Source organism: Glarea lozoyensis (assembly GCF_000409485.1).
Source record: "Glarea lozoyensis ATCC 20868 chromosome Unknown GLAREA14, whole genome shotgun sequence".
Taxonomy (NCBI): Eukaryota; Fungi; Ascomycota; class Leotiomycetes; order Helotiales; family Helotiaceae; genus Glarea; species Glarea lozoyensis.
The window spans coordinates 1668822-1689750 of record NW_007360988.1 but is presented as its reverse complement, the minus strand read 5'-3'; the positions used below and the strand labels follow the sequence as shown (position 1 = coordinate 1689750).

The window sequence follows — 20929 nt, the reverse complement described above, 5'->3', positions numbered from 1 at the left end:
GACGTGGAGATACTCCTTTGCCATTGACAGACTAAGAACTCAAAAGTATGATCCAGCTTCCTTTTCAAATTCGTCACTAACCAGTTACCTAGTGTCCGAAAACAAGCCGCTCGTCAGACCTGGCTATGGTTGTCCTCTCAACGTGCTTCAAGAAGGTCACCAACCTCAAGCCGTATTAAGTTGGAGAGACACACCCATTACCGTTCGGGAAACAATGATGTTGGCCGTCATGAACCAGCTAACCGACAAGCCTGAGTGGCGACGTAAGGTCTTTGACGAAACCATTATCAAACGCTGGAAGAATGAAATCGTTAACGATCATGGACCGCAATTCCGAAGAGAGCCACTGGCTGGGAAAGCTCAGGGATTTACTAGTGAGATGTTTGATTTTGTATGTTATCCCCTTCCTTCCTGCTGCATTTCTCATAGTCCAGTGCATCGACGAATTGCAGGAAAAGGCCAAGATGTTCGAGGAAACGGGCATGGTTATGGTCCTCGACGTCGAGGCTTTGGTCATCAAGTCCGACTCCATTGTCGAAGAAGAATTGAGGCTAGCTTTGATCAGCGCGGTCAAGCCCCTAGAAGAAGTCCCGAATGATGACAAATTCAAAGACTGGCATCCTGGTTCCGATGGAAAGGTTCTCAATCTTGTTCATCCCTCACTTTTTCCTTTGGTATATGGACGTACCAAGGTTCGTTCCCACGGAGAGATTGGACTAAAAGACTGCCTGATTGCTGCCGGCTCTGGAGAGGTTGCGCCGCAGCCGGATAACGAGGAAACTGTCCACTCTAGCACTTTCTACTACGCCAGAAAGTCTCATCTCTGGTCTAAGAAATTCCAGTGGCTACCTTGCGAAATCAAGTTTGTAGGAGATGAAGTGAAGATCACAAGCTACATCAACAATCTTCATCCCCTGCGACATGAACATCTCTATTCGGTGATCGAAAAATTCATAGGAAAAGCCCTTCCACTCTGGAGCTGTGGCATACAAAGGTTGGATAATGGCATCGGCCCGCGAATTAGCATTGAAAAGTTGGGGTTTGAGTATGTGGAGGACGACAAAGAGGGAACACTCCCAGGCGATATGGAGTTAGAACAGAATCTTCCAGACGACAGGCACAGAGAGAAGTCGGAAGGGTCAGATGAGGATATCGAAGACTCGGATTCTGAAATGGACCGAAGCGAAGATTCAGAACTTGAAGATCGGCTGCTGTGCATGCCACAACCTCGTGCCTTCAGACCCACAGACCCGAATGAGTGGCCAAGCGATGACTTTCTGAGGAAGAAATATGCTAAGGAGGGCTTACAAGTCATTATCAAGTTGGCCAATATCATGCTCACCCCTGAGAAGCCTCGTTATGGCGGAGGCTCGTGGCACGTTGAGGGACAGCTTAATGAGAAAATTTGCGCAACTGCATTGTATTACTATGACTGCGAGAACGTTACCGACAGCTATCTCGCGTTCCGAGGGCAGATAGACACTGAAGACCTCCATGAGATGCCGGGACAAGTAGGTTGCACAGTCTGAGCGTGACGCAATCTGGCGACTTGAGCTAACAATGTAGGGCGACTACGGTTACCTCGAATACCTCTTCGACATAGAACAACACAGCGATGCAATGCAGGATCGCGGCCGTGTCCTGACGCGCCAAGGCCGATTACTTTCTTTTCCCAATGTTTTCCAGCACCGCGTAGCGCCCTTCTCCCTTGTCGACCCAAGCAAACCGGGTCATCGTAAGATTTTGGCCTTGTTCCTGGTCGATCCCGGAGAACGCATCATTTCGACTGCAAATGTGCCGCCTCAGCAGAAGGATTGGTGGGCTGAAACCTTACGAGATACTGGAGCTCTCTCGGTCCTTCCGACGGAGCTCTTCGAGGCTGTGATCGATGAGGTAGTTGATCCAATGGACCTTGAAGAGGCTAAAGAGTTAAGGTTGGAGTTGATGGACGAACGGAAGGGGTTGCAGGAAACGTTTGGGAATGACCTGAATACCTTCAATTTCTGCGAGCATTAGCAGGTACGTCACAGGATTGGGATTGATGAATGTAAGACAGGAGACGCCTTGCCTCTCCGACAGAGACGTGAAAATTGGGATAGGGGGGAGTTGAGCGACCCTCCACGTGATGGGAAGTTGTAACGACAATGTTCCGCAGCTAAGGTAGGAACTACAATAAGGCATGTCAAATCAAGAGCTCAATTTCGGTAGTTTATTACCGAGATCTAGGGCGCCTGGGGTTTGCTAAAACTCACAGTTGCAGTATGGAAGCAGAACAATGTCAATTGGAATGATCTCTTCCGATGTTTGCGACGGAGTGTCTTTGCCGATATACCTTTTAATAAATTGCAGCTCATTATAGAATTGGTTTTTAGGCATGCGATGTTGCTTTCCATCTTCGTTATTGCACAAAATAGGTGATCTACTGGGCCACTCGTTATTTCTTCTACGGTTTCAAGGATATGCGAGGGACGTCTTCATATTTTTTGTCCTGAATATATTCTTTAAGCCCAGAGATTTTATGAATGTATCTTCAAGATCGGGACGTGGCACAAAAAATAGAGGGGAGCTCTTCTCGAAACGTGTGGGAAGAGAATTCCAAGCTAGGAATTCCGGAGAATGGTAAGAGGCAGCCCGAGATATCGAATTGTGTCGACTAAAATGATTTATTTTTACAGATTCATACAAACACGTAGCTCTTTATTTGATAGCGATCGAGAGAGTCAAGTCTAGCTTTGAACATTTCTTACCTCTAGCATCGTCTTCCCCGAATATGACTATTTCTTCTGGCGGTTTGTCGTCTCATGTTCACATGAGAATATGTTGTGTAAGTCTGTGGTATGCTTAGTATTAGCAATAATTTACTGTGTATCATATACTAGTTCTAGTTCGTGGAACTAGGAGCCCTGTTTGACTAGGTACGTTCCCCTCATGTTGATTGCTGCACGTTTCGCTCGAGGTAGACTCGACTTGCAAGAAATAAGGAAGCTAAGAGGTGTCGGTTGTACTTGCTCTGAACATCGAGCAGTCGGTCGGCTTGGGAAGGCACGACTTCTGAATTATATGTCACCTTCAAAATTTATCATTTCTCATTCCTAAGGAAACAACACGTTTCAACAACATTTGGAATCAACGGCGCCTCCTCCCAACGTATATAAATATCACTCAACTGCTAGCTGCCGGCCAACATACTTGCGCCTTTCTCCTAGCGATTGCTGTCCCCTAGATCACTGCCATGCTTGGGCCATTCAAGGAAAATATTTGCTCCGTTTAATCAATACTCAATTTATCAACGCTGGCTCGATCATCTCACTCGTCAATACAATAGGAGCTCCGATTTGTGTTTTAAAACCATCAGACATTCAAACATCTAAACATCTAAAATTTTACAAAACATGGCCGCAGACAATACGACAGATCGGAAAACAGGCGCCAGTTTCGCAATCGAAAGGTAGAATCTTTGTCTTACCATGTTTCAATTTTGCTGATACCCAGTAGTCAGATTACCAGGAAAAGAAAGCCCTCACCAACTTCTAGTCATCATGGCGAACACAAAAAATCTGCAACTGAAGTTACAGGCTCGTACGATCCTACGCCGTTGGAGGCCACATTTAAACCGAGCGAAACACACTCGGCTATCCTTTCAGCGAAACAAAGAGATGTCCAGTTACTGACTATCCATAATGATTGCCCTCTTCTCCTCCACCCACAACCTAGTCTCCCTGCTCAGATAGCGTCCAATATTTCTAGATCGAAGAGGCCCAACAATATCCAAGAATCAACACGCGCCGACACGAAATCGCCACTGATTATAGAATACGGCGGTACTTATGAGACGCCATATGTTGTCAACTCACCACAATATCCCAGCAAGGGGGACGATTTCAGAAAACTGCGCGAGTAAGTATACCATATTTCTCCAATTGACTTACTGACAGTTTCAGAAACACTTCTCAGATGACCTGTGATAATACCAGTAGTTTGAGTGTTTCTAATCCGTCTAATAACTCGCTTACACGCTTTGAAGAAGTTCGAATGCCAGTGACTATTGAGAGCTTAGCCCCTTTGACTGGGCTGAAAATACCAGATATTTCAACCGAATATATCTTCGACCCTGATGACATCCAGCGTCTACTCGCAGGTACGCCTATCTCCGATGGGCTTTTTCGATTGCCGGGAGCTCACCCCATTAAGGCGTACAAACTTCTAAATTCCACCCATGACCCTCTTTTGCCTTCTTATCCAGGGGCTCACGGTGCTCATATTACATGTTATGGTAAAGGGAAGGATGTAAGTCTATAATCTATCTTTTCATTTCCAGCGAGTTAGAAGTCCCAAAATACGCAAAACCAGAGCTCAGCCAGGAGATGCCAGAAGCTTTTCCCGCGCTTCTCATCAGAATTATCGGAAAAATTATCTGTTAAGATTATTACATGTCGTAACTATCTCAAAAAAAAATGTAGTGAGAATAAGTCGGAAATGAATTCCGACGCTCCCCTGCGTTTGCCAGTCCAACCTGGGTGGGCCATGTCGAATTGGCTCATGACAACCATTTACTGTCATATGCATACTTTAGATCATCTGTGTAGGGGATTTTTGGTTCCTCGATAGCTCGCTCCCGAATCCTCTGTCCTCGGTCAACGGCTGATATTTAGGAACCCAGGCTTCATCATCAGAAAATGAACCTTTTGCCCTCTTAGTTCGGAATGGAAGAGGCGGATATCGCTATCTCGGAACCTACCGCCAGCCTTCCGCAAGTGACTACCTCGGTCGTGATGAGGTTCTAAGGCTACCACATAGTATAAAATTGGAATGGGCGCGCCGTTTAGGAACAAGACCGCTCTTCGGCATGGCTAAGCCTTGCGAGACTGTAGAGGCACTGTCTATATTTTACCAAAGCGCTAACCAGAATGCCGGAAGTGTTGCGGATGTTGAGGTCCCTAGTGAAGTGGATAGACCGAACTCCCTGGGGATATCTGACATTATAGCGGCATTCGCAGTGGTAATTAAGACATCCTAGATATCCACACAATGAGTCTGGACTAACTTAACACAGCATGACTTTGAACCGGAGGCATCAATGAATCTGTGCTACGATTACCTGGAATGTGTTGGTTATGACAATTTATTTTACGCCGAGCTAGTTGTCAACGAGGCGTTGAGGAAAGAGCTGCTGATCACCCAACATCCGAGTGCCCTAAGTCCTACTTCTTATCAAACACCCGGTCAAGTAACTGGTAAGATAACCGGAGTATTTGATGATGTTGACGTGTTAAAACTTGCCGTCATTCGACAGCTTGAGCTACGCCCCGGTAAAAAGGCTCCTACACTCTGGGATGAAAGTAAAACACCTACGACGCGACACGAGAAATGCAAAAAAAATTCAGCAGCAGCATATCGGCGGGGGTCTGTAGCATCCGTACCGTGCGAGAGTTGCCAACGCGGTTCGGGGCCATTCCAGAAATGCATAATTATCGACAACTGGTCTGTGGGTGCCTGTGCAAATTGCAAGTTTCATGATAGGGCATATCTTTGCTCTTTTAGAAACAAGACTGGTGACCATCGAAGTCAGAGTGGCCAATTATCCTAATACTTGGGTAAGAAAACGGAATATTGGGGGGCAAGGCGCAGAATCTCCAGTTGAGTTGACAAACTTACAGCTCCGAGGAGAGGCCTATGGATCTTGGGACAACTATATAATTAGCATCTAATATCGATGAGTTTTCCATGCAGCGGTGGCATGTATGGTAGGATTCAATGGCGTATTTGATACTATTTCGGCTCTTGTAGATCAAAAGCTATCGATATCCTCCTCCCAGACTGTGCACGAAGCTTGATGAGGTTCATAAGAAGCTCAATCAGTCCCATGAGTAGATATCATTTTGACAACAACAACAAAGTCAACGTGCAATGTTAGTTGCCCAAGAGATAATCCACGGAAACTCCCTAGTAGTTGGGCTAGTCAGATCACCTTCGATGAAGCAAGTGTGTAGAATCGCATCGAGTATCCCTTCAGAAGTCGGGTCGCGGTATGGCGTCATCACGACTATACCAGCTGGACGTGAGCAGACAGTATGATTGAATATTCGTTCGTTTATTTTCCCCTCTACTCTATTAGCTCTTGTTGATCCCATCAATCAAAGTCATTATATCCTCCTCCGACACCACTTCAGCAAATTTCTGATCCATGTCAAACAGATTGCTATCGTTCACAGATTGATGTCTGTCACCGCAAGCTTCCTTTACAACAAACGGACTATAGCCATGTTGCATTGAATCGAGAGCTGTTGACAATTAGTAGAAGATTTTGTAGTGTTTACACGGAGACCTAGCAACTAACCTGTAGCTCGAACACATCCGCTCGTACTGTATCCGCACAAAATAGTAGAATCACAACCATAGCTCGCCAACATTGAGCTTAAACTCGTTCCAAAGAAACTACTCGAGTACTGCTTCAACACAACCGGCTCTCCCTTTTGAGGTTCTAACCCTTCCGCGAATTCTCGAAATGGGTTTCCAGCATCGTAGCAGCATAACACATTCGGCAATTTTTCCATATACCACTTTCCTCCATCCTCGGGAGTCTCGTAGATTACTGAAGTGTAGATTATACGGACTTTGGAAGCGCGACAATTTTCTAATAAGCGAGCCATGGACTGGCGAGCAGCCTCGAAGCGATCTGGAGCGTATAAGGGGGAATTTGGGTCGACATAAGCGCGTACGGCGTCGATTATTATGAGAACCGGTCTCTTGCCAAATTTGAGTTTTGTCTTGCCGTAGCAACGGGAGTAGTTGTCTGAATTAAATCTTAGTCAATAGATAGAAGTGTTGACTGAAAATACTTACTAGCGAGTTCTTGGAATTCTGACATGTTGGCGCTGAGGATTTATACAAAATTTGTTACTATCCGCAAACGCTTCTACTATAATTTGATTCTACGGAATACTAACAAGGAAGCAACGAGATATGATTTCGGGTGTTGGAAAGCAATTGATAGCTTGAAAGATACCCACCCCACCCTCAAAGTCAACAAGCTGCCGCGGGCACCATTCCGTCGGTAACTTGCAGCCGAAGTCTAATATGTGAAAGCTGTTGCAGTGATAGGTTAGATGCACATAATTGCACATATGCATATCTGCAGAGCCTGTTTGGAAATCGGAAGACCGATGTTGTCATGAACGTCTAGCGATATTCATGTCGAGCTGAGCCTACCCTCAATAGTACTTTTGAGCCAAAAAGAGATGCAAAGAACATTTATGGGTACGGAGTGATCATTTCGTTTCCTAAGCTTTTTTTGGTGAACTAATTTCTTTAAAACTTTTTGGTAGTATTTTTGATCGCGATATTGTTACCTCCTAAAGTCAAACACAGGCCGATTATTCGACCCGACTGGGAGAATATGGTGGTCAAACAAAGTGCCAGAAAATCAAGAAGAAGTCTGTAAATAAAAAGTAGTCCGAAGTTTCTGTACGTCTGAGAAGTATTTTGCCATCATCTCTGACTAGGAGGTCGTGTAAAATAGACATGTTGTCGAGCCCATATCGCCTCGCCCAATGGGTGCCCCTGAACCCCTGACGGGCGTGGGTCACCGCCTAAAAGTGGCAGAAGCACCTCAGCTCGGCAAATGACGCGCTTCTGTTGCGAAATATCCCTCCAGGTATCGTTTTGCGGACTTCGGATTTTTGAAGCAGATTATTCCACCGTCTCCAAGAGATCAAACAGTTCCCTTCGCGGACGCGCCACTCCTTTAAGTTTGCCCAGATCATCGAAAGTCCGACCAGAAACTACTTCCGCCGACTTTCCTTCGAATCGATGCCAAAATAAACTTTCTTCAGGGTCATACGGATTACATCTCATAATATGGCGCGCATCAGTCGCTTTGGCTTTCTAGCCATTGCAATGATATTTCATCTTGTATATATTCGATCAATCTTCGATATTTACTTTGTCAGTCCTATTGTTTCTGGGATGCGGGCGTTCAAAGTGGAACGGCCGGATGGCGTTGAAGCTCCAGCAAAGCGTTTGGTTCTGTTTGTCGGTACATAGCGCAACTCCTTGAATAGCGAAAACTAGAGCTGACAATATCAATCAAGGCGACGGGCTACGTGCAGATAAAGCTTTCCAATCATTTCCCAAACCATATCCCAAAACCGACGAGGACCTTGTGCCTCGACCTCTTGCGCCCTTCCTACGCTCACGCGTACTCGAACATGGCACTTTCGGTGTCTCTCATACTCGAGTCCCCACCGAATCTAGGCCTGGACATGTCGCTTTGATAGCGGGCCTCTACGAAGATGTATCTGCGGTGACGACTGGATGGAAGCTCAATCCTGTCAACTTCGACAGTGTATTTAATAGAAGCCGACATACCTGGAGTTGGGGTAGCCCTGATATTCTGCCAATGTTCCAGTTAGGTGCTGTGCCTGGACGGGTAGATGCGGACTCATACGGCGCGGAGGAGGAAGATTTTTCTGTGGAAGCATCCTCTTTGGATACGTGGGTGTTTGACAAGGTGAAGACTCTCTTCGCAGAGGCTGTAACAAACTCGACACTGGACAAAGCGCTGCGCGAGGACAAAGTGGTATTTTTTCTTCATCTCCTCGGATTAGACACAAATGGCCATGCCTTCCGACCGTACTCGCCAGAGTATCTGAACAATATCAGAATAGTGGACGAAGGCATCAAGGAGATCACCAAGATCATTGAAGACTTCTACGATGACGACAAGACTGCTTTTGTCTTCACTGCTGATCATGGAATGAGCGATTGGGGAAGCCACGGCGATGGCCACCCGGACAACACGAGAACACCGTTAATTGCCTGGGGATCCGGCGTAGCGAAACCCGTCCAACATGATGGAAAAATCGCACCAGGACATGACCAGCTGTCTTCAGACTGGGGTCTCGACCACATACAAAGACATGATGTTGCCCAGGCGGACGTGGCGGCATTGATGGCATATCTTGCAGGACTTGAATTTCCTGTCAACTCCGTTGGCGAGCTTCCCCTTCCATTTTTGTCTAGTGATTTGGCCGGGAAATCAACTGCCTTCTTGGCGAATGCCAGGGGCATTCTTGATATGTACAGAATTAAAGAAGAACAAAAGATGGAAACTGAACTCCGTTATCGCCCATTTAAGGCCCTTGGGAACCAGGAGCATTCGGTTGAGAGAAGGCTATCCAATATTGAAGCTTTGATCGCAGTGGGTCTGCACAAAGAAGCCATTCAAGAGACAGCAGATCTTGTACATTTGGGTTTAGCTGGTCTAAGATACCTACAAACGTACGACTGGCTTTTTTTGAGAGCCTTAATCACGATTGGCTACCTAGGTTGGATCGCCTTTGCAATCACAACTGTGATCGATCTACATGTCCTTCATGGGAGAACTGAGACATCACGAACGATGGCAGGTACCATTTTCTTTTCTTCTGTGTTGGTCGCATTATACGCCTCATTTGCTATATCAAAATCACCCCTCACGTACTATGCGTACGCGATCTTTCCGGTTGGGTTCTGGGAAGAGGTCTATGCCAGGAGAAGGGCTTTAGTTGAAGGTGGAAAGGCCTTACTAGACTTGTCAAGTGCTGGATCGGTAATATCACTCGTAGTCAGTGCTATTACTGGACTGGCTTTAATTGAGGTTTTGGTATGTAACAATCCCCAGCATTTTTGTACAGCTTAGCTGACTTGAACAGGCTCTAGGCTACACACACCGAGAGGTTTTTAGTGTTTTGTTCGTTGCCGCAGCGTTCTGGCCCCCTTTCTACGGTACCGGGTTCGTTGCAAAGAATAAAATTCTAGTCGCAACATGGGCCGTTTCTTGCGTTGTAATGAGCACATTCACATTGTTGCCAGCCTTGAAAGTTGAGAACTCAGATCTTGTGTATGGCGTCCTACACATTTTGGGTTAAAAATAGCTAACTGACACTCTTTAGGACCTCCGGAGGGATTTTAATGGCACTGATTGGGACTTTTTATCTCGTCTTTCAGAAGAAGCTCCTTGGCAACTCAAAGCTGTCAGACGAATCTGCAGCGCCTGCGAACGATTCTCTATCGCGTGCACTCATTGGAATTCAGGCAAGTGACATGATTCGAATATGGCTAGATTGATATACTAATACGAAGTTCAGATCGGGCTTGTTGTATTGATCACTACGGTGACGAGGTCTAGTATTGCATCAATGAGAAACAAAGCCGGCTTGCCTAAAGGCAACCAAGTAGTTGGCTGGGCTGTACTGGGTATGATTGACCTTACAAGGACGCGTTAGGGAACCCTCTTACTGACATTCCTAGTCCAATCATTTCTCATGCCTTTCGCTCATCGTCTCCAACCAAATAATCACTATCTTCATCGATTGATGGTTATATTCCTCACGTTTGCACCCACTTTCGTTATCCTCAGTATCTCATACGAGGGGCTCTTTTACCTGGGATTTTGCATCGTGCTATTCACCTGGGTGAGAATGGAACATGCGGTCTACGTCTACACGAAGCCAGTTGGATCATCGGCCAAAGCAAACGGGAAGGCAACAGTCCCTGCGTCCCTTTCTAGCTCTCCTTTTAGGACCCTCACTTTATCTGACGTGAGGGTATCTCTATTTTTCCTTACTCTTCTCCAAGCGGCATTCTTCTGCACTGGAAATGTTGCCTCGCTCTCATCATTCAGCTTAGAAAGTGTAGCCCGTTTGGTTCCCGTCTTTGATCCGTTTTCTCAAGGCGCGCTACTTATCGTCAAACTAATGGTCCCTTTCGCTCTTATCTCTGCAAACTTAGGAATTCTGAACAAACGTCTCGGAGTCGCACCGTCAGCGTTGTTCATGGTGGTCATGGCAATTAGCGATTTCTTGACTCTTCATTTCTTTTGGGTTGTACGAGACGAAGGGAGCTGGCTGGAGATTGGAAGCACAATTTCACATTTTTGCATTGCAAGTCTATTCTGTGTGTTCGTCGCGAGCTTAGAAGGAGTAAGCGAGCTGTTCATCAGCGGTGTTGAAGTTGGAGATGAGTCCGCTCAAATGACAAAAGAAAAAGAGCTGGGCGCGGTAGTGGTTACCGAGAATGGCGCCAACGGATCTGCCATGGGCAAAGACAAAGAGCCGGGAACTAATGGAAAGGTCAGCACATAAAGCTCCGGATGTATGTATTGTAGGAAAGAATGAAGCGCCAGCAGCTGCTTCGATTTTGCCTCGGCATCTCCCCCGCAAGCTAATTTCGTTCGAAGTAGCTCCGGCCACCACGAGGCTGAGACTTGTATCCTGGGGTAAACGCCATGTTCCAACGGACCGCGATGTTAGCGGATCCTCGACGACAATAGCAGAGGACGGTTTCGACGACGGTGAATGCCGAAGACGCTGTATGTTAAGACCAATGTCTTGGAATAGAGGGTCAATGTTAGGCTCGAGCCGGCAATGTACCGCTGTCAGCGAAAGATTGTTTTACAAAGGTAGTAATATATAACATGAACACTCTTTTGTGTTGCGCACCCCTTACTCCAACTTGGAAGTCCAAAATGTTTGACTACGAATAGATCTAATGAGCCTCGACGTGTTCTCAGAAGTCTAGCCAGGTAAGTATGGCCTTACTTGGTCACTAGCCTCATCAACTTCTACTTCAGTTACCCCACAAGCCCATCGGTGCGACCGTCCACGGATCGAGCTTTCTTTCCCAGCTTATTACTTTTCAATTAAGAACGAACGCTAGGGATTCTCTAGCCTATAACATGACATTGATTATGCATTGGAAGCCGGAAACTCCCATGTGGTGACAGTTGGCGCTTCCAAGTCTGCGGAGTTGTGAAGAGGTATACCTATCCTCTGAGGAAGGACACTCAGTAACTTTGAAACGGCGTCATTGAGGACTTGACTAATGACCCTTTCTATATCCCCAGCTCCTAATTGTCTCTGTTTTTCATATAACCAAAGCTGGTGAATCGACCTCCAATTGTCGCCAAGCTATGACCTGTACCCCAGGTTCTGCTGACTGATGTTGTTCGGTTAGGATACCGGGGGTTCCAGCCTTTGATCGCCCCTCGTACAGCGGCATTGAGAGACTTCACAATCCCGCGACCACCTCTCTTTCGCAGAACGATTAACGACAGAAATAGCCCGCCAAACCACCAAATCGCGGCGAGAAAAGTCGAATGAAGCCCAGTGACAGAAATGGAGATGCCTATGGCTTCCGCTGAGCATGCACTGCAGCAGGGCAATGGCTATGGGAGTAGCGGACCAACAGGAACACCACCTGCGAATGCTCTCCCAAACAATCAGACTCCCGGACACCCAAGCTTTCGAAGGTAGGATTGTGTTTGTGTGCATGCGCCAAAGCAGCAGTTGACTAACGCGCAAGTAAACAACAGACAGCGCGCATCGCGAGCTTGCGAGGTGAGAAGCAATCCGAATCCTTTTGTATAGCCTGTGTGAACGTGTGCCGAGGCACCGAGGGATGGGAATTATGGGACAATAGCTAATCACACATTCGATATAGACATGCCATGCAAGAAAGGTAATGCCACCTCCACACCATAGCACCGTATCCTCGAGATGATCGCGAAGAGAAGGTCGACTGGATGCATTGTTGACAAGATTTAGGTGCGGTGCGATGCTGCCAGCTTGGGCGTGCCATGCACCAACTGCGTGGCCTTCTCGATAGAATGCAAGATTCCGACTCCGAAGCGGAAGAAGACATCGGCGGTGGCGGCAGGAAAGGCCAAAGATTCTGATAGGTATGTGGTGGGAGTTGTATTATTCTTCCAAAATACCAGTTCTAATTGTACACCGACAGTGACCGAGGCGATCCTGTAGAAAACAACTCCCCACGCACCGACTCGCCCTCTTTCAATGAGGCAAGCAGCAGCCGTAGCCAAACGGTCTATAATTCGCACGATGGTACTCCGTCCTCCTCGCTCACCGAGTCTCAGATACGACAGAATGCAGAGACCGAGAAGACCTATACCCAGTTCATGAAGCCGAAATTCACAAGGGCTCCAATAAAGGAAGCAGGCAGAGTAGCATATCTGGGAGAGTCGTCGAATTTGACACTGCTTGTCCATGACCGGCACGGGTCTGCTGATGTGGTACATTACCCTCTGCCAGAGAACGTGAGAGGAACTCGAGCAAGATTAACGGAATTGGACAATGTCGAAATCGATATCCTCCATCAACGTGGAGCATTCTTGCTTCCACCACGAGCGCTTTGCGATGAGCTAGTCGATGCATATTTCAAATGGGTAGCGCCCATAGTTCCTGTCATCAATCGAAACAGATTCATGAGACAATATCGCGACTCGAAGAACCCTCCTTCTTTACTTCTTCTCCAAGCTATATTGTTGGCAGGGTCCAGAGTGTGCACAAACCCGCAGCTAATGGATGCCAACGGATCGACGACACCTGCTGCTTTGACTTTTTACAAGCGTGCCAAAGCTCTCTATGATGCTAATTATGAAGATGACCGGGTTACGATCGTCCAGGCTCTGGTTTTAATGGGCTGGTATTGGGAAGGCCCAGAAGATGTTACGAAAAACGTTTTCTACTGGAGTAGAGTTGCTACAATTGTCGCCCAAGGCTCTGGCATGCATCGGAGCGTCGAAGGATCCCAACTGGGAAAAGCCGACAAACGTCTCTGGAAACGTATATGGTGGACCCTTTTCACGCGTGACCGATCAGTTGCAGTTGCGCTAGGTCGACCAGTTCACATAAACACTGACGATTCCGACGTTGAGATGGTGTCTGAAGAAGATTTCATCGAGGAAGAGGATGGACAGCCCAATGATTTCCCACCAGATCCCCTGCATGTTCAATTCTTTCTGCAATATGTAAAGTTGTGTGAGATCATGGGATTGGTCTTATCACAGCAATACTCCGTTGCTTCCAAAGCGCGCCGTCAAAATGCAATCGACCTCACCCACAGTGACATGGCGCTAGCAGACTGGCTCCAAAATTGTCCAAAGGAAGTTTACTGGGAATCGCCGAGGCATCACTTCTGGTCAGCTCTTCTTCACTCAAATTACTATACAACTCTTTGTTTGCTACATCGTGCGCATATGCCTCCAGCTTCTGGTCGATCGGCGGGTCAAAATGACGATACCGCTTATCCGTCTCGAAACATTGCATTTCAAGCTGCTTCGATGATCACCTCAATTGTCGAAAACCTCAGTGCACACGATGAACTGCGGTACTGCCCAGCTTTCATTGTGTACAGCTTGTTCTCTGCCCTCATCATGCATGTCTATCAAATGCGTTCCTCGATTCCTTCAGTTGTCCAAGCTACACAAGAGCGTCTGAGGATCTGTATGAACGCGTTGAAAGACGTCTCGAAAGTATGGTTGGTGGCCAAGATGGTGTACACACTGTTTGAGTCTATTCTCGGAAACAAAGTGCTCGAGGAAAGATTACAAAAGGCCGCTGGTAAACGACATAAGAAGATGGCACAGACTTTATCACAGGGCATTCAACAAGCACAGATGAAAAGAGAAGAGCCTCAGAAACGGAAATACGACGATATGGCCCTTGACTTTGGAGTCACACCAGCACCCCAGGAATCCTACGAGCGATCTCGACCACAGACTCCAAGTCAAACGCCATCTCGTGAACTGGGTCAGAATGCAGGTCCCATGGCACCGCCTATATCATCACCAAACGCTAGAGCAAACAACGACACTTTTATGGGAGGAAGCAACTCCCGTCCTCATACGCGACCTCCAACTCCCTTCAACCCGTCATACTCAGTTCCCGCAACTCCTCCGGACCTCTATCTCGTCACCAGGAATTCTCCAAATCTTTCGCAGTCAGTTTGGGAAAACTTTCAGCCGGATCAGCTGTTTCCGGAGGGCTCTGCCAACATGAATGCTAATCAGTTCTCACCGCAACAGCCGCAGCACAATCTAGATCCAAACTTGATGGGGACTAACCTGAGCATGACCCCTCAAATGCAAAGTCAACCAAGTCCTCAAATGTCAAGAATGCGGGGTACTCAGCAACCTAACATGAGCGGTAGTCCACCTCAAAACGCTTATCTTCAACCCGGCAACACTGGCTACCCTCAACAAATGCCACCTAATATGTGGCAGGGAGGCATGGATCAAGCAATTCAAGATGCGCATAGTCCTAGTGACACGTTGAGTAACGCTTCGGCTCAAGCTGTACCTATGACTATGAATGTAGAAGACTGGTAAGTGCCTCATCATTATCATCCGGCCTAACAAAAGCAACTACTAACCTGTCATGTAGGTTTCAGTTCTTCGGTATCAATGGTGATCTCAGTGGTATGAATGGTGACGCGCCTCTTGTGTAAAGTGGAAATGTTGTTGGTATTAAATGTGGGAGAGTCGTGGAGTTTATTGGCGTCAAATCTTGGAACTCATATAGGTCAAGGGGATAAGTATAAAAAGGAATATGGCTTTGCGATAGGCATAGATGAGCAGCGTCGGAACTGAAATTATGGTTCTCGTGGAACAAGCATTTTGCTTGGGATAGGCAAGAGAGGTGTGCTCTACAGCACTGGTGTGAAAAGGGAATCAGAATAATTGAAAAGATTATGAGTAACTTACTTTGGGTGTCTCAGGTCAGCCCACGGATGTACTAAACTCTTCTCAAGAACCGGAGACTAAAGTGGTAATCAATCGTTTTGAAAACTTGGGCCGCGACTCCTCTTGCGTTTTGAACAGATCTCTCCGGGCACTTGGGATACGGGAGGCACTATTGGGAGGTCGGGGGTACAACAAAGGCACTTATGCAATCAGCCACGACTATCTAGGTGAATACCGAGGTAGTTATACAACTAGAGTAGCCACATACGAAATGATTTGGTTCATTGGAATGTCAAAATATCATGCGAATTTGGTCGTTAATACTCTCAATTACAGAAATGCATATCAATGTCTCTACCGTTCACTCACTCTCTGTACCCCACATCTGAAGTGACATCGCTTGTCGGTGGACGACGTAACGAGGCCACCGTAACCTCTTGAGCCCCATCGACCATCCACCACCCACGACAATCACAGCACCAACTTCCAACCGCTTTCGCATACAACTTGCACCTTGTCCGGCGTCACGTAACCGTCTAGTAATGAATACAGGGACACCATAATCCGAGCTTTGCCAATTAACAATCCACGTCCCTTGCCGAATGCCCATTCTTACTACAACTACCAAGGAGATCGTCCTGTTATCAACAATCGCTCTGATGCAAGCAGATCTCCCTCCACGGGCTGCTTGCGCGCACCCTCCCCAGTCACAGCCTCTGTATATTCAATCATGATCTCCTCTTCTTCGCGGTCTTCAACACCCAACCCACGCGCCGACTCCCCCCACGCTTCTGGGCTCAGTGCCCGCCCTCGCAATCGAAGACTCAACACCCTGGGGGACGGCCAGGAACTTGGAAGCACATCTGGAACCTCCACACCAGGACCCTCGAGCAGAGCGGCAAGTCCCATACCGGCGAAGCATCCGAGTCGAAAGAGTGGTGCTGCCCCGAGAGATACCAGAGACAATGGGACGATTGTTGGAGGACATCTGGCGCCTGGGGGTAGAAATGGCCAGAGAATTGGGAGCGGGACAAAAAGTCCCCTAGGGTCTTGGAATACTGGATGGATGAGCACGGCTTTTCAGCAAGTAGCGAACTCGGTATTGGGAGGCATTGCCGGGGACGATGGAGGGAGTAACAGCCACCGAAGCCAGCGGACTCGAAGGGTCGGTAGCGGCCCTAAGATAGCAGCGCCGACTGAATGGGGGGCGGCACCCGATACCGATAAATTACAGGAAGCGGAAATTGGCATGGGCAGTACGAAGGAGAGGGAGGCTGCCGTCAGAGCGAAGAAGACACAGCGGATCTTGGAAGGGAGGGATGACGAGAACAATATTCTAGATACCAATGGGCATTACAAGCGCAGGACGTCGAGCGATCATCAAAGGCAGCCCAGCGAACAGGAGGAACATGCATTGGTATATATACACCATGTAACACCAACCGACACCTTTGCTGGTGTGGTGCTGAAATACAATTGCCCGAAAGAAGTATTCAAGAAAGCAAATGGCTTATGGTCAGAAGGAGGGCTAGCATTCCGGAAAACGGTCGTATTACCAGTAGATGCGTGTACAGTCAAAGGAAGACCATGCGACCCTCCGACAGACTCACCATACGGGGTTGACCTTTTAGCCCCTACGCCTGCAATAGAGGAACCGCCCTTTACAAATGGTGATACATATCAAGCAGACCCATTCACTCCGGATCCATCTGTAGAGCGACCGGAAGATAACGAGAATCCCTGGTCACATGTTCGATGGGTCTTGATAGATTCTTCGCCAACGTCCAAACCAGTTGAAATCGCTCGAATGTCACGGAAGGCACTAGGATACTTCCCTCCCCGGCGGAGGAAGAGTGTTAACCTACGATCTGGGCTTTCTACACCACGCGGGTCAATTGATCAGAGCCGCATGTCATTATTATCACAATCTCCGTATGACCACTCAACTAGCACCGCCAGTACTCCCACTCGAAGGACGAGCAATTTAGGGCCGCGACCATCACAACCAATAGGATCAGCCGGTAGTTACTTTCCAAATATTCAATCCAGCACACGTTCGCGCCGCGAAAGCGTAGGCGAAGCTGCGGATCGACTAGGTTGGATGCGAGGACCTGGAGGTGTAGGTACACTTGGTCCTAAGATTCGAAGACCCGGGCCAGGAAATGATGGACTTAACCAGTGGGCGAAAAAGCATTTCGCGCTTGCTACTATAGACTCTCACTCAACTTCTATCACAGGGGCTGAAACTGCGCATTTCGGGTTTGGCGACGAACTTGCTGCTATTGCTGAAGGAGGTCTCAACGGGCCAGTCAATGGACCGGCTGGTGTTGCCACGTCTGGTGGTGGTCAAAATATTGGGTTGGAGAATGCTGCCGCTGCTGTCGAAGGCTTCTTCCGAAAGTTGATTGTTAATGGACCGGGTACACCAAGACTAAACGCGAGAGCAGACAGTGATCTGATTGAGCTACTTGATGGAGCGGGAAGTGATGATGGCCGCGGCTTTGAGATCACTCCCGGTCGGGTAAGAAGCTCGACGCCTATGGGCAGTGGGAGAGAAGACTTAGATGGTATGATACGTGGAAGAAATAGCGCAGGTGCCAAAGGAGGGAAGAGTGATTGAAACTCTCCAGCTCGCTCCTAAGTGGAGCTTTGTATATCTTGAACGGAGCGGCTGCTTGAAACGTTCCTTGCATTGAGAAGGCGTTAGAAGGTGTTACGGCGGTTTCGTCATACCTAGGATTGAGTTCGATTGTTTTGTTCGAAGCACTGGGCGGGGTTGATACATAGCGAATAGGCATTGATTCATGGGTGGTGTGCTCATATATAGAGTTTTTGGATATTCACTGGTATCAGCTTACTCAATATGTTTATTCTGATGCTTTGTAACTCGCAGGCTGCGTCTTGTTTTTTATATCGGCGTGTTGGCAGATAATTACAGGCCAGATGATCTAAAGCCTCTTGGTGAAATATAGTTGATGAGATTTGTATCCACGTCTGAAAGCCAGGCGTAACAGGGAAGACACTGGCGTATGAAATAGTCTTCAGAATAGACATGGTGAATTGAATATTTTAGATAGATTTAACTTAACGCTACAACGTCTCTTGATCTCAAAACCCGAGAACGCATTTATAGTCGTCTCATATTGAAACTAGATGATCTGAAGAGAATGTCGTATTCGGAGCAGCGATTGATTGCGATTGATTCTGTCCACCCGAAACATATCAATTTTGAAGCGCATGGTCAAGCTTCAATTTGCGTTTGGTCATCATCAACAGTCTCACGAGCATCTACGTTCACATAGGCATGAGCACCCGATTGCTCGAATAATACCAAATAAACTCTCAGTACCACCAAAATATACAAATCATCTACACTAACCGCTAAAAAATAACCCAGACCCAAGGTATTTGCCCCCTAACGCAGCCCAAAAACCCAAACTCCATCACACCGACCTCAGTTCGGCTTCTGAGTCAAAGCCTTAACCACGCGAGCGTAGAATCCCGCTGCATCACATCGTTTGAATGTGATCTCTTCGACGAGATAATAGGGGAGTAATTCCATCACATCCCTGTCCCGATCATGATCTAAGAGAGGCACGTAGGTACATGGTGCCTCTTTGTTGTTCTCTGTGGAGACTTCGAGTTTGAAATGGAGTGTTTCTAAGAATCATATTAATACCACCCAAAACTTGAGGGCGCAAGGACATGAACTTACTGCCATCACGATTGGTTTGTATACAATCAAAGATGTCTTCTTCTTTTTCACGCTTCACATCTCGGATGATGAGCCCAGTCAGATCAGAAAAGAGATTCTCTTTCAACTGCGCCGCTTGTACTGCTTGAGCTGTCTCAACAGAGCCCATTAATCGGATTGCTCCCCCAGACTTCATCGCACTGCCCGGTACCTTTGGAGCTGTAGCGCTCTCTATCGATGTAGCTGCTGCACGATTGGCAGTCAACTTGGCATTCAGTATTTTGCAATCCGCTGTTAAGGTTTTCTTATCCGATTCTAGCGTCTTGACCGTAGTTTTGGTCTCTGCTAGAGTCGCCGTCAATTGCGTTACTTGAGCTTGCAGTGCTAACACCTCATTGCTTTTTGCATCCAGCTTCTTCTGGAGAGCTTTGCTTTCTTTCGCAAGAGCTGCTTGCTTGGCGACATCAGCGTTTAGTGACGCAATCAATTTGTTGAATACTGTTTGAATTAGCATGAGAAATAAGCTAAGAAAGGGCTGTATTCACTCTTCTCCTTCTCCTGGCTTTCGTTCTTCAACCGATCATAATTACGTTCTGCCTCTTTCACCCCAATCTCCCGGAGGTCCTGATATTTGATATGTAGACTGGCATATTTGTTGGTTATGTCACCAAGTTTTCGCCGTAAATTAGGATCGCCTCTCTCAGAATCAGAAGCACTCCCAGCCCTCCGTCTCTGAATTGGCGCTTGTCGTATCCGCGAGTTTGACCTCGCTTTAGACCCATTATGTGCAGTCCTCGATACAGATTCCTCAATAAACTCCGTTGAGCTCTCGTCTAGGTCCATCATGACAGGCTGCGATTCCAAGACGACTTTTTCGGCTGATAGTGGCTCTTCGATTATTGGCTCTTTGGGTGCAGCCTTCTTGCGACCAGGGCGCCCTTTTGGCTTCGTTATCTGAGCATCTGCAGTGGAAGTTTGGTTTGCAGATTTTTCTATCTTCGCAGGGGCCTTCTTCCTGGTAGTGGTTTTCGTCTTGGCTGGTTTGGCTTCTATGATCGTATCTTCGATTTCCATAACCACATCCTGATCCTGCGCAAACTCGTCCACTTCCTCCGTATCACTCAATTGTTGCTCATTGGTCTTGTCCGCCAACACCTGTCGCTTGCTCTTTTTCTGCGCTGCTGGAGCTTTCGAGTTAGTGTTCAATCGTCCGCTCGTACGGCGCGCTGGTGCTTTGGTCTTCGTGACTTTCATAGGGGCAACTTTCGGTTCGGCACGGCGTTTCCTTCCTGGCTTTTGTTTTCCGCTGCAGAATCAGGAGTCGGCATTGACGCGACGAAATGATCGTCCTCTGATTCGGAGTCTATCAGACCTGATAGCGTCGCGTTCCGGCGTTGTACCTTTGACATTGAATTTGGATTTCGAACGCGACGAGATGGAAAAGAGCGCGTGCTGGCAATGCGCAGATTTTCACCAATGAATTTATGTCGATTTGATTATGCGCTCGACCACAGTACTCTGAGAAGCTCAGCTTGGAGTTTTGTTGCTAGGATCGTGGAGGGGAAAGTTGAGTGTCGCACGGGTAGTTTTGGTTTGTTTACTATTTCCTCTTTAGGAAATTATCGCTTAGTGCCTTCGGTTGCCGCGGCCATAACAAGTCTCTAGTCTGACCTTCTATACGCAAGATTGGCATCCAGTGTCGTCCCCATCCTACT

The 20929-nt window shown here is 47.4% G+C and overlaps 7 protein-coding genes across 7 annotated transcripts; 5 read left to right on the top strand and 2 right to left on the bottom strand.

Moving 5' to 3' along the window:
• Positions 1-229: 229 nt before the first annotated feature.
• On the top strand, positions 230-2016 carry GLAREA_07164 (uncharacterized protein; the record flags this gene model as incomplete). The annotated part of the gene is made up of 3 exons (XM_008081112.1): positions 230-374; positions 430-1511; positions 1567-2016. The coding sequence occupies 3 exons, from the start codon at positions 230-232 to the stop codon at positions 2014-2016; spliced, it is 1677 nt and encodes a 558-aa protein (XP_008079303.1).
• Positions 2017-3392: 1376 nt separating this feature from the next.
• GLAREA_07163 (uncharacterized protein) lies at positions 3393-5587 on the top strand (the record flags this gene model as incomplete). Its single annotated transcript, XM_008081111.1, has 5 exons — positions 3393-3448; positions 3496-3897; positions 3942-4287; positions 4661-4999; positions 5054-5587. 5 exons carry the CDS (start codon positions 3393-3395, stop codon positions 5585-5587), a joined length of 1677 nt encoding a protein of 558 aa, XP_008079302.1.
• Positions 5588-6111: 524 nt separating this feature from the next.
• GLAREA_07162 (Isochorismatase-like hydrolase) lies at positions 6112-6868 on the bottom strand (the record flags this gene model as incomplete). The annotated part of the gene is made up of 3 exons (XM_008081110.1): positions 6112-6281; positions 6338-6793; positions 6844-6868. The coding sequence occupies 3 exons, from the start codon at positions 6866-6868 to the stop codon at positions 6112-6114; spliced, it is 651 nt and encodes a 216-aa protein (XP_008079301.1).
• Positions 6869-7857: 989 nt separating this feature from the next.
• GLAREA_07161 (Alkaline phosphatase-like protein) lies at positions 7858-11123 on the top strand (the record flags this gene model as incomplete). Its single annotated transcript, XM_008081109.1, has 6 exons — positions 7858-8035; positions 8091-9643; positions 9693-9824; positions 9933-10013; positions 10128-10236; positions 10291-11123. 6 exons carry the CDS (start codon positions 7858-7860, stop codon positions 11121-11123), a joined length of 2886 nt encoding a protein of 961 aa, XP_008079300.1.
• Positions 11124-12155: 1032 nt separating this feature from the next.
• Positions 12156-15914, top strand: GLAREA_07160 (uncharacterized protein; the record flags this gene model as incomplete). The annotated part of the gene is made up of 6 exons (XM_008081108.1): positions 12156-12289; positions 12353-12377; positions 12585-12718; positions 12778-15162; positions 15222-15256; positions 15556-15914. The coding sequence occupies 6 exons, from the start codon at positions 12156-12158 to the stop codon at positions 15912-15914; spliced, it is 3072 nt and encodes a 1023-aa protein (XP_008079299.1).
• Positions 15915-16250: 336 nt separating this feature from the next.
• On the top strand, positions 16251-18140 carry GLAREA_07159 (uncharacterized protein; the record flags this gene model as incomplete). The annotated part of the gene is made up of 1 exon (XM_008081107.1): positions 16251-18140. One exon carries the CDS (start codon positions 16251-16253, stop codon positions 18138-18140), a length of 1890 nt encoding a protein of 629 aa, XP_008079298.1.
• An 834-nt stretch (positions 18141-18974) lies between these two features.
• Positions 18975-20468, bottom strand: GLAREA_07158 (uncharacterized protein; the record flags this gene model as incomplete). The annotated part of the gene is made up of 3 exons (XM_008081106.1): positions 18975-19180; positions 19236-19712; positions 19760-20468. 3 exons carry the CDS (start codon positions 20466-20468, stop codon positions 18975-18977), a joined length of 1392 nt encoding a protein of 463 aa, XP_008079297.1.
• Between the last annotated feature and the right edge of the window lie 461 nt (positions 20469-20929).